The sequence below is a fragment of the Oncorhynchus clarkii genome, chromosome 12, assembly GCF_045791955.1.
Source record: "Oncorhynchus clarkii lewisi isolate Uvic-CL-2024 chromosome 12, UVic_Ocla_1.0, whole genome shotgun sequence".
NCBI classification, from domain to species: Eukaryota; Metazoa; Chordata; class Actinopteri; order Salmoniformes; family Salmonidae; genus Oncorhynchus; species Oncorhynchus clarkii.
The window spans coordinates 51952959-51966353 of record NC_092158.1 but is presented as its reverse complement, the minus strand read 5'-3'; the positions used below and the strand labels follow the sequence as shown (position 1 = coordinate 51966353).

General features: G+C 42.0%; 1 protein-coding gene across 1 annotated transcript in view; it reads left to right on the top strand.

The window, feature by feature from the left end:
- The window catches only part of LOC139420792 (long-chain-fatty-acid--CoA ligase 6-like), a 45823-nt gene that overhangs the window by 13909 nt on the left and 18519 nt on the right, over positions 1 to 13395 (top strand). Inside the window, exons 7-11 of the mRNA XM_071171065.1 lie at positions 228 to 406; positions 7071 to 7103; positions 8058 to 8109; positions 9940 to 10013; positions 10310 to 10387. Of these exons, the coding sequence (XP_071027166.1) occupies positions 228 to 406; positions 7071 to 7103; positions 8058 to 8109; positions 9940 to 10013; positions 10310 to 10387 (416 nt within the window). The remainder of the gene's footprint in view (positions 1 to 227; positions 407 to 7070; positions 7104 to 8057; positions 8110 to 9939; positions 10014 to 10309; positions 10388 to 13395) is intronic.

Below are 13395 nucleotides of genomic sequence, written 5' to 3'. Positions count from 1 at the left end.
ACTCACTTTCATCATGTTATTCATCATTTCCAATTGCCCCTCAGTGACATGGTGCGTTGGTTTTGGCCCAGTGCCCCAACAGGATTTGTCTCTGCTCCAAGGCCGTGGAAGGGGAATCTGTTTGTAGAGCAGTAGTTAGTTAGCTGTGTGTTTACTAGCTGATTGGATCATGTATGTGTGTTCTAGTTCTTAAAAAAGGCGTGCGGATCTCGTGTGCTGTCTTTCAGCCGACATCATCACAGTGATCTGTGACAAGCCTGAGAAGGCCCAGGTGCTGCTGGGTAACGTGGAGAGGCAGGAAACCCCCGGGCTGAAGAGGATCATCCTCATGGACCCCTTTGACCCTGCACTGCTGGAGCAGGGGGAAGGCTGCGGGGTCATCGTCCAGTCCATGCAAGACGTTGAGGTACATAGGGAGAGTGTAAGGGGGCAGGGGGGGTGGGGGAGTAGTGTAAGAGGTTAGGGAGAGAGGAGGGAGGGAGTGGGGAGAGTAGGGGCAGATGAAGATGGGAGGAAGAGACCTCAGGTGGGGAGGGAGAGGGGACTCAGCCCAGGTAATATACTTTACGGAGTGGCTACAGTTCCGGATTTTGTGGCTATTGATACAGATTTCTGCGCAGGTGCAGTATTTTTTTCTTCACCTAGCTGCTACCCACTCTGCTGCCTACTTGGCTTCTGCTCAGTGTTCCCACTACTCCGCTGCTGCTTCCGCCTCCTTGACATGAAGGGGGAAACTTTATCTTGTACACTAAAGCAACAACTCGCTATGATATGACAGCATAATTATGAAGATTATCCTTGCAAATAGTAGGCAGCCGAAAGTAGTAGTTGACAAACGATGTGAGGAAGAATACCTCACCAGGTGCCAGGCGATGCAAAACAAGGTTGCCCATTATCAGACTCTGTTTCCCGGTCTGGATACACATGCTCGGGCTGCCTAGAACGTTCGGTTGCCCAGAGGTGGAACAGCTAGGTAGCCTACTCGTGCGGTACTTACATGATCATTGAGAAGCAAAATAGCAATTAGTAGTGCCTATATGTGGTTAGAACGCAGATTGTTTTTTTCCCCAATGCAAAACTCAATTTGGGAGTTACATTAGTTTTTACAGGAACTGGCTAGTGGCTAAAATATGGCAGCAACTATAAAGATTAGCCTAAGAATATAAATATGATTCACCAAACTATATTTTGAAAGAGGGGGCAAAGTGCTTTAAGCATATGTTTTCATTTCAGTCTTCTCCATCTCCACTAACTGAAGTTAATTGTAAGGATTTTTTTCCATTAATAGTGTAAAATTAACAGCTGTACAGAAAGAGTCAAGTGAAGGCCTAATTACAGACGAAGAACTTCTAGAAGCAATTAAAGTCTTCAAGTCCGGGAAAACTCCAGGGCTGGATGGCATACCAGTTGAGGTATATAATATTATATAATAATATTTTTCGATGTACTCAAAGGTCCGGAGTGTTTTAACCACTCCTACAAAAATTGTAGACTATCAGATACTCAGCAAGAAGATCTGATTTCACTATTACTGAAACAGGACCCAGGTGGTAAATATAAAGATCCAGTCCACCTAAAAAACTAGAGAGACCTTACACTTCAAAGCCTAGCAAAATGCATAACGTGTAGAATTACAAAGGTATTGTCAGATATTATTCATCCTATTCAGACATGTTTTTTACATGGACATTAAATTGGAGATAATATAAGATAAGTACAGGAAACAAAGGAACACTATGAAAAATCTGGGAAACCAGGCCTGGTATTCATAGCTGACTTTGAAAATCCCTTTGATAAAGTACAATTGGAATTTAATTTCGTACATTGGGTTAAAGTTATGAGAAAGTACTTTCTCAGAAAGTTTTACATTGTCAAGAGGAGTGAAACAAGGTTGTCCACTTTTGGCATATCTATTTATTATGGCCATCGAAATGTTAGCTATTAAAATCCAGCAATGATATCTAGGGGCTAGAAATCCAGGGCTTAAAAACAAATGTGTCATTGTACGATGACGATTCATGTTTTCTTTTAAATCCACAATTTGGATCCCTGCACAGCCTCATAGAGGATCTAGATATTCTTTCTAATCTCGCTGGATTAAAACCGAATGATGATAAGTGCACAGTATATTACATATTGGATCTAAAAAACAACAACAACTTTTATATTACTGTGTACCAATAAAATGTTCCGACGGTGAAGTGGACATACTTGGGTTTTCATATCCCAAAATAAATAAATAATCTCACTGCAATACATTTTAAGAGAAAGTCTATTTGTGGAAAAATAACCCTGATTAACTATTTAGTCATAGCCCAGTTTACTTATTTAATTATAACCCTGCCTACACCTAACAGTGAAGAGACGACTCCGGGATTCTGGCCTTCTAGGCAGAGTTGCAAAGAAAAAGCCATATCTCAGACTGGCCAATAATAAGAAAAGATTAAGATGGGTAAAAGAACACAGACACTGGACAGAGGAACTCCACCTTGAAGGCCAGCATCCCAGAGTTGCCTCTTCATTGTTGATGTTGAGACTGGTGTTTTGCAGGTAGTATTTAATGAAGCTGCCAGTTGAGGATTTGTGAGGCATCTGTTTCTCAAACTAGACACTCTAATGTACTTGTTCTCTTGCTCAGTTGTGCACCGGGGCCTCCCACTCCTCTTTCTATTCTGGTTAGGGCCAGTTTGCGCTGTTCTGTGAAGGGAGTAGTACACAGCGTTGTACGAGATCTTCAGTTTCTTGGCAATTTCTCACATGGAATAGCCCTCATTTCTCAGAACAAGAATAGACTGATGAGTTTCATAAGAAAGTTATTTGTTTCTGGCCATTTTGAGCCTGTAATCGAACCCACAAATGCTGATGCTCCAGATACTCAACTAGTCTCAAGAAGGCCAGTTTTATTGCTTCTGTAATCAGGACAACAGTTTTCAAGCTGTGCTAACATAATTGCAAAATTGTTTACTAATGATTAATTAGCCTTTTAAAGTGATGAACTTGGATTAGCTAACACAACGTGCCATTGGAACACAGGAGTGATGGCTGCTGATAATGACCCTCTGTACGCCTATGTAGATATTCCATCAAAAATCGTCAGTTTCCAGCTACAAAAGTCATTTACAAGATTAACAATGTCTACACTGTATTTCTGATCAATTTGATGTTATTTCATTGGACAAAAAAATTACTTTTCTTTTACAGTTTTTTTCGATTGCTAAACGACAGTGGGCACAACTGGAGTCACATGTGCAAAACTCTAACTACAGTCTGCACTACCAACAGTCACCTGAGCTAAACAGTTCACATCACCTGCAAAACTCATTCCAAGCAACACAACTCTTAACACATGGCTCAAAACACGCTCAGTGCAGCCAAACACTATGCACAACCCTCACTGAGATAACACACACGGTCACTCAGAACACACTGAGAGTAAAAACACTAGCATCAAACACCAATACAGAAAATACAAACTTTTCATCTTTACAGTTTGAACAATTTCAGTGACTTCATACAAAGTAATATTTTCTTAAAAGAAAAGAGTGACATTCTTTCACATGATTTATTACAATTTTTAGAACATAACAATTCTTTAAGGTAAATGAAAATTAGCAGTTTGCTTCAATAGTCTGTAGTAATTTACGGAATTACAGTAATGATTAAAAAAAAGGTGGAAACTAAAAGTACATACTGTAATTCAAACAAATAATTGAGGGGCTAATCCTGCCTCTCTCTAGCATCAGGCCACAGGTTTTCTTCAACATCACATCTAATGTTTTCTCTTGCCATGCACCTGGGGAAGAACCTTCTGGAGTGCCTTATCCATCCCTGGCAGTCCTCTGGACTCGTGTCCTCACATCCGGCACGCATGGCTTCCAAAAGAGACATTTGGTCATGTGGGTGGTGACCAAACACTTTCCACCTCCAGGCAGAGAAAAACTCCTCTATTGGGTTGAGGAAGGGTGAATATGCAGGCAGGTACAAAACCATAAATCTGTGATGTGCTGCAAACCAATCTGTGACAGCTGCAGAGTGGTGAAAAGCAACGTTATCGCAAACTATGACAAAAACTTGGGGGTTTCTTACTGGCTCCCCCTGTTCTGCTGGCACTAGCTGAGCATAGAGCTGTTCTAGGAAAGCTATAAGCCTTTCTGTGTTGTATGGGCCAATGAGTGGTGTGTTGAGAAGCAAACCATCATTGGCCATTGCAGCACACATGGTGATATTTCCCCCCCTTTGGCCTGGAACCTCCACAGTGGCCCTTTGACCTATAACATTCCTTCCTCTGCGCCGTGTTTTGGCAAGGTTAAATCCAGCTTAATCGATAAATACAAATGAATCTGGTCTTTCCAGTGCTTCCACCTCCATTACTCTCTGAAAAACAGTAAGTGCACAGTTTTACTGTAGAAATGCTAGTGTTTTTTTTTACTGTAAATATTTTGTATAGCTGTGTACGTAACCTCAGACGTCTTACCTGGACATATTGGTATCTTTGCTCTTTTACCCGTTCACTGTTTCTCTCGAACGGTACAGTGTATAACTGTTTCATTGTAACTTGGTGTTTCTTTAGGACTCGAGCAATAGTTGTTGTGCTGACAGAATTAACATTTTCAAATATATCATTATCAGCCAGCACTCTATCTTGAATCTCCTGCAGTTTTATTGCATTGTTGACAACAACCATGTCAACAATAGCATTTTCCTGCGCATCTGAAAATATTTTTCCTCTTCCCCCTGTTGGGGGCAGCCTTTGGGTCCTGTTGTAAAAATATATTTTACAGTCAAACTTACTGTAATATATATATGTGTAAATATTCTATAATTGCAATACAAAATAGATTCCTGTAATGTTTTCATTTACTGTAAGGATGTAACTCTCACATGTTTGCATGATGGAAAATTCGCATTACAGATGCCACTGTGGATCTTTGCAGATTGGGTTGCACCCTCAACCCTGCCTCTCTCAATGAGAGACCATGGTTCACGACATGGTCTATAAGTGTAGCCCTTATTTCATCTGAAATAACAGCTCTTTGTCTTCTTTGTCTTCCTCCACGCATCCGCCCTCTCCCTGCCACCCTTCTCCCTCCACGAACCCATCTTCCTTGTTCCATTTCCAAAATGAGTCTTTCTGAGCTCTACCTATATATACTGTAATATGTGTGTGTGTTCACTAACAAGTCTAAAACAAGACACCTGCTTAGCCTTTCAGCTGAAATTGCAATCAGCAGTGTTTGAAAGGCACAAGGCTGAAATCTATTCCGTTTTAAATGTGTGGTTCACAGTTTTGACAGCAGTGTGTTAGCATTTGAACAAAGTGCTGTAAATCCACAGTGTTGTGCAGGTTGTGGTTAAAGTCATGGGATAAGTGTGTAGAGTTTTGAAAACTGTGTTCAAGCAATGAAAAACGAACTAGAGTTTGGTCCACATGAACTGCTGCTGTGCAGACTGTAGTTAGAGTTTTGCACATGTGACTCCAGTTGTGTCCACTGTCGTTTAGCAATCGAAAAAAACTGTAAAAACAAGGACATTTCTAAGTGACCCCAAACTTTTGAATGGTAGTGAACTCTGCAAATAGCACTGCTGGTTGATTTGAAAAGTCATAGTCAATCAATCAATAGTATAATAATACTCTTAGCAAATGTGTTTATCTTTAATTTACAATCTGTAGAAATGATGTATCACGACTCAGGATTTGACCCAGATGCAAACACAAATACGGGGCAGGCAAAGGGCAGGTAGAGGACAGGCAGTGTTTCGTGATCAGGTCAGAGTCAGGCAGGTACAGGACGGCAGGCATGCTCGGGATCAGGGCAGGCAGAATAGTCAGAACTGTCAAAACTAGGAAGCAGCACTTTAGAAAAAGGAAGACGGGCAAGCACACTGGTAAGACCTGACAAGACATGACGAACTGGCAACAGACAAACAGAGACAAACAGAGAACACAGGTATAAATACACAGGGGATAATTTTGAAGATGGGCGACACCTGGAGGGGGGTGGAGACAAGCACAAAGACAGGTGAAACAGATCAGGGTGTGACACTATGAGAATAGAAAGGTTCAGAACTTTTCTGAAAAATCACAGCACAGTGGAAAAATATATGTGGCATCTAGAAATCAAAACAAGATGGTCTTCAGAGATAGATGGGATGGGTTGAGGGTAGCTGAAGGCTGGGACTAAAAACAAACAAAATATAAAATATACTGTTCATGAAATGTATGTGGTATGTACAAGCTGGAAGTAGAATCCTAATTATTGTTGTCCATTAGTTTACTCCAATTAGGGGAGGGGTGGTAGGGTTAGGGGAAAATAATAAAGAACAGAACTATGTATATATATATAAATGAATATAAATATTGACAAAAAAATATATGGGGGATTGGAAATTATGCAGACAATTACATTGATAGAAGCCACAATCTGTCTGCAAAATGAAAGCTGATCAACCCCCTACATTTATTTACATTTTTTATAGATTAGGCTGCATCATCACACAAAAAGCTGATTGTTTTTGCTCCAAAGCAATGTGTTGGAAATTCCTCATGCTTGTGCGACTGGAACATCCGTTACAAAAGAGAAGGTTGTATAGCCTTCAATAAATATTTTTGGGAATATTAGTTGAAATCACCACAGGGTTTTTTATTTAAGCTGTTCAGAAATATGAGGCAAAGGTAGGTTACATCATCACGGTTCAGAACAGGTAAAGATAGAAACGTAAACACCCCTGACATTTAGTTTGCAAAGAAAAAAAGACACATCTCAGACTGGCCAATAAAAATAAAAGATTAAGATGGGCAAAAGAACATAGACACTGGACAGAGGAACTCTGCCTAGGAGGACAGCATCCCGGGAGTTGCCTCTTTACCGTTGACGTTGAGACTGGTGTTTTGCGGGTGCCATTTTTACAACCAAATTACTCTTGCGTAAAACTATGCAAGCCTCTCTTTTGTTGGGACATTACAGTTGTTCAGATATCCATCTCTCTCTACTTCATCATGGCTGTAAATTGTATTTTATGATTCTTCCAATGATTATCTAACACAAGATGATGTGTTTCTTTTCATCTAGGCACTGGGCAGAGAGAAGCATAGAAATCCCATGGTAAGTGCAGTCTGTACGTCTGGTTTGATTGTTTGACTGAGTAAGCATCTCTGTATCATTAGCTGCGTTACATCCACACTCTCATAACCTGCCCAGCTAGGGAAATAATGAATTAGTTGAGAAAAGTTCACATCGAGGTCTTCTCTGTAATCTTGAACTCTCAGTAATTATTCTCTAATCTCACACAATGGAGAACAGTGCACGATGCAACGTTGTGTTTAGGCAGCACAGAACACAAATTAGCATCTTCGAATAGCCTTGAGATGGATCTTGTCTGTCCCTGTTGCGCTCTGCACAGGCAGAATGCAGGAAGACCTCAGTGTCGTTGTTGACTATGTTTTGTTTTGGATATATTGCAGACTCCATATCTCTGGCCTGGTGACAGTTCTTCCGCCTTGACCTATTTGTGTTTGGAGAGAGAGCATTTGAATATGTTTACTCTTCTCCATCGAACATTTGTTATTTTGAGTACAAACCAATTGGTTTCCTTTGATTGCCATAGAGAGCACTGAGCTATGTGCGCTATCGTGTACGAATTGAGATCACACAGCAGACGTGAGGTCTTGCAAACATTCTTTGGTGGTCTTTTCCCGTAGTAACCGCAGCTTGAAATACGTACCTTTTGATCTCGAAGAGCACTTTGAGGCCCGGGAGTGCTTGTGTTCTTCAATGGTGGAAATAGTACCCAATTGTCAGTCCTACTTGACTCGAGTAAAAGTAAAGACACCTTAACGGAAAATGACTCAAGTAAAGTAGAAAGTCACCCTGAAAATACTACTCGAGTCTATTACTTTATCTCTCTCTCTGCTGTGTGTGCGTCTTCTCTACAGTCACACGTTGCTTTAAATGCCAGAGATTGGGCTATTGTGATGGCGATTATTGTCTAAAGGGGATGTCAACGAGTTAAAGATCTCCTTCAGACTAGATCCTGACTGAACGTTTGTTCCCCCACAGCCACCTACACCAGAAGACCTGTCCATTGTGTGCTTCACCAGTGGTACCACAGGTATGGTTATCTAGCCACCAGACAGACTAACACTCCAAAGTGTCTTATTCTTTCCAGCTAAAAACAGTGTTCATGTGTATTATTATCACAGTGGTGTACTATCTTAAGAGTTTAGCCCACTTCATCCACAATCCCTGATTGAAGTCCAACCCTTGACGTGCGTCTATTGCTTCTCTCATTGTGCGTGACATATTATTAACAGGAAGAGACCCCCCCCCCCCCCCCCCCCCCCCCCCAGACCATTTCAGACCAGGGCCAATGCCACATATCAGAGTTAATAGTATGGTCACTGATAGGCTTCCGAGGGAAATACATTTAAACATCAAAGAGGAGTTGTCTGAAATCTTAACCTGTTATTACGGTCTGGCCACAAACACAGTCACAAAGAAAATAAGGAGTAAGATTAGGAGAATCCTGGTATTTCCAGACGAGGTTGGTAACCACAGCTTTAATTTCTTTACCATAAGCTGCCTCCAACGTCGTTTTAGAGAATTTGGCAGTACATCCAACCGGCCTGAAAAACGCAGACCGTGTGTGACCACACCAGCCCAGAACCTTCACGTCCGTCTTCTTTACCTGCGGGGTCGTCTGAGACCAACCACCCAGACAGCTGATGAAACTGTGGGTTTGCACAACTGAAGGATTTCTGCACAAACTGTGGGCAAATGCTCACCTTCAATGGCCACTGGCACGATGGAGAAGTGTCCTCTTCACGGATGAATCCCGGTTTCAACTGTACCGGGGAGATGGTAGACAGTGAGTGGTTTGCTGATGTTGCGGTTGTGAACAGAGTGCCCCATGGGGGCGGTGGGGTTATGGTATGGGCAGGCATAAGCTACAGACAACAAATACAATTGCATTTTTACAATGGCAATTTGAATGCACAGAGATACCGTGATGAGATCCTGAGGCCCATTGTCGTGGCATTCATCCGCCGCCATCATTTCATGTTTCAGCATGATAATGCAAGGCCCCATGTCGCAAGTATCTGTACACAATTCCTGGAAGCTTAAAATGTCCCAGTTTTTCCATGGCTTGCATACTCACCAGACATGTCACCCATTGAGTGGCAGGGTAGTCTAGTGGTTAGAGTGTTGAACTAGTAACCGGAAGGTTGCAAGTTCAAACCCTTGAGCTAACAAGAAACAAATCTGTCATTCTGCCCCTGATCAGGCAGTTAACCCATAGTTCCTAGGCCATCATTGAAAATAAGAATTTGTTCTTAACTGACTTGCCTAGTTAAATAAAGGTACACAAAATAAATGTTTGGGATGCTCTGGATTGAAGCGTACAACAGATTTTTCCAGTTCCTGCCAATATCCAGCAACTTTGCACAGCCATTGAAGAGGAGTGGGACAACATTCCACAGGCCACAATCAACAGCTTGATCTATGTGTTGCGCTAAATGAGGCAAATAGTGGTCACACCAGATACTGACTGGTTTTCTGATCCACATCCCTACCCTTTTTAAGGTATCTTTGACCAACAGATGCATATCTGTATTCCCAGTCATGTGAAATCCATAGATTCGGGTCTAATGCATTTATTTAAATTGACTGATTTTCTTATATGAACTGTAACTCAGTAAAATCTCAGAAATTGTTGCATTTTGCGTTAATATCTTTGTTCAGTGTATATCTACCTTGGTTGTTTCCCATGGATTGATACTGTATGCGGCACCCTTTTCTCTATATAGTGCACTACTTTTGACCAGTAGTGCACTATAAAGGGAATAGTGTACCATTTGGGACAGAGCTAATGCTATCCATTGTTGAGAGCAGGTATAAGGGGAGAAGTCCATTGAGTTTTTTCTGAATCCCTCCTCCGCAGGAAACCCAAAGGGAGTCATGCTGACACACGGGAATGTAGTGGCTGATTTCTCAGGCTTCCTCAAAGTCACAGATGTGAGTTCAAACAGACTATGGTGTCACAGACCCTTTCTTTGGGGAAATCTGCCTTGCATTTATCTTTAGTAGGTACTTTTCTCTCATTTATGTAACTCTGTTAGAGGCATGGCTCACTAAATTGCTTCAAGTCCCATATCTTACATGGGACAATAAGACACAGATGTATTTATTTTTTGTGCATCATTTATGTTTCTCATTAGTATCATATTTGACAGTTTAGTGGTGGGAAACAAGTGGTTCTGAACCTCTCTAACTACCGCTTCTCTCCCCCATGCTTGTCTGGCGTGCCACAGAAAGTCATATCCCCAAACCAAGACGATGTTCTCATCTCCTTCCTGCCTTTGGCTCACATGTTTGAGAGACTCATCGAGGTAATGTCCCAAACAAAGTCCATACGAGGCTTTGAGTTGTATTATTATAGTTGGTGTGTGTGTGTGTGTGTGTGCGTGCGTTTCCAGACCTGAAGGATCTTGGCAATTGCCCTGGTCCTCGGCCGCAATTGACCTTGCTATCTGGGATGTTAACTTTGCCAGAACCAGTCAGCTCTTTACTGATACCCTATCTGCTGCCTCTGTAAAAGCTGGCTCATACGGTTAAGGGTGTGTGCTTTTTTTCATCCGTTTCTCACAGCTACAGGAAACTCGAGTCCCAATTGGCACCCTATGTTATATATTGCACTACAAAGGGAATAGGGAGCCATTTGGACCACAAGCTTGGTCTGTTGTTTCCTGTAGCTAGGCTTTCAAAGTGTTTCCTGTCCCTAACTACTCATTTAGGATCAGTCAGGAACGATCCTATTCTTTTGATAGACTACAATGAGAAAAACAACAGAGCTGGCACTGGACCAGCTGCAGTACTGAGGAGGTAAAGCAACCACACGCGTTCAACCAGCATGCCTGCTTTGTCCCGCTGCAGTACGTGTTCTTCAACTGTCAGCGTGTGAGAGGCGGACACAGACACAGGAAACCACCTCTCAGACATGTGCTTCACGTTCACGAGAATACACACATCCAGACACTGTTAATGCGTGGGACTTCTATGCAGCAACGCAGATTCCCACAAGTTAATCCTCAGAAGGAACACCTCATGTTTTGTGTAGAACTCAGTGAGTAGGCTGTGCCTATGCTGTGATATTCCTAGGGCAGCAGGTGGCCCGGCTCTTAGAGCGTTGGGCAAGTAACCAAAAGGTTGCTGGATTAAATACCCGAGCTGACAAGGTGAAAAATCTGTCAATGTACACTTGAGCTAGGCACTTAACCATAATTGCTCCAGGGATGAAGTACTACTATGGTTGACCCTATAAAACAACACATTTCACTGCAGCTATCCGGTATACAGTGGGGGCAAAAAAGTATTTAGTCAGCCACCAATTGTGCAAGTTCTCCTACTTAAAAAGATGAGAGAGGCCTGTAATTTTCATCATAGGTACACTTCAACTATGACAGACAAAATGAGAAAAAAAATCAGAAAATCACATTGTAGGATTTTTCTGAATTTATTTGCAAATTATGGTGGAAAATAAGTATTTGGTCACCTACAAACAAGCAAGATTTCTGGCTCTCACAGACCTGTAACTTCTTCTTTAAGAGGCTCCTCTGTCTTCCACTCGTTACCTGTATTAATGGCACCTGTTTGAACTTGTTATCAATATAAAAGACACCTGTCCACAACCTCAAACAGTCACACTCCAAACTCCACTATGGCCAAGACCAAAAAGCTGTCAAAGGACACCAGAAACAAAAGTGTAGACCTGCACCAGGCTGGGAAGACTGAATCTGCAATAGGTAAGCAGCTTGGTTTGAAGAAATCAACTTTCCTAACAACTGTGTTATTAGGAAATGGAAGACATACAAGACCACTGATAATCTCCCTCGATCTGGGGCTCCACGCAAGATCTCACCTCGTGGGGTCAAAATGATCACAAGAACAGTGAGCAAAAATCCCAGAACCACACGGGGGGACCTAGTGAATGACCTGCAGAGAGCTGGGACCAAAGTAACAAAGCCTACCATCAGTAACACACTACGCCGCCAGGGACTCAAATCCTGCAGTGCCAGACGTGTCCCCCTGCTTAAGCCAGTACATGTCCAGGCCTGTCTGAAGTTTGCTAGAGAGCATTTGGATGATCCAGAAGAAGATTGGGAGAATGTCAAATGGTCAGAGGAAATCAAAATATAACTTTTTGGTAAAAACTCAAGTCGTCGTGTTTGGAGGACAAAGAATGCTGAGTTGCATCCAAAGAACACCATACCTATTGTGAAGCATGGGGGTGGAAACATCATGCTTTGGGGCTGTTTTTCTGCAAAGGGACCAGGACGACTGATCCGTGTAAAGGAAAGAATGAATGGGGCCATGTATCGTGAGATTTTGAGTGAAAACCTCCTTCCATCAGCAAGGGCATTGAAGATGAAACGTGGCTGGGTCTTTCAGCATGACAAAGATTCCAAACACACCGCCCAGGCAACGAAGGAGTGGCTTTGTAAGAAGCATTTCAAGGCCCTGGAGTGGCCTAGCCAGTCTCCAGATCTCAACCCAATAGAACATCTTTGGAGGGAGTTGAAAGTCCGTGTTGCCCAGCAACAGCCCCAAAACATCACTGCTTTAGAGGAGATCTGCATGGAGGAATGGGCCAAAATACCAGCAACAGTGCGTGAAAACCTTGTGAAGACTTACAGAAAACTTTGACCTCTGTCATTGCCAACAAAGGGTATATAACAAAGTATTGAGATAAACTGTTGTTATTGACCAAATACTTATTTTCCACCATAATTTGCAAATCAATTCATAAAAAATACTACAATGTGATTTTCTGCAATTTTTTTTCTCATTTTGTCTGTCATAGTTGAAGTGTACCTATGATGGCCTCTCTCATCTTTTTAAGTGGGAGAACTTGCACAATTGTTGGCTGACTAAATACTTTTTTGCCCCACTGTATGTGACAATAAAACATTTAAACATGTATGCCACATGCAGTATTATGATACCTGCCAGGGTGCTGCAGTCCTATTATGCAAATCATGTCTGTCAACACGGAGAAGAAGAGAAAAGGCGGTCCCTGCAGAGCCTTTCCTCCAAAGTAGGAAATGCTCCAAAGATGGGATTGAATTAGGGTCATGGCTAGAAGGGAGTAGCAGGTTAGGAGAATTAACATAGCAGGTTAGGATAATTAGCTTAAGGTTAGAAAAGGGGTTAGGGTTAGCTAAAATGCTAAACATTTCCACTTTTGACGTATATTTGACAAAAGCTGGATCCCTTCTAACCATGACCATGTATTAGGTCAGATCCACTTTTAACCAAATGTCTAATTGTTAAGAAACAGAGAAGAGTGAGGAGGTTATAAATGACTATCAGCCATTTGGTTTTTAGGAAGGTTAAAAAG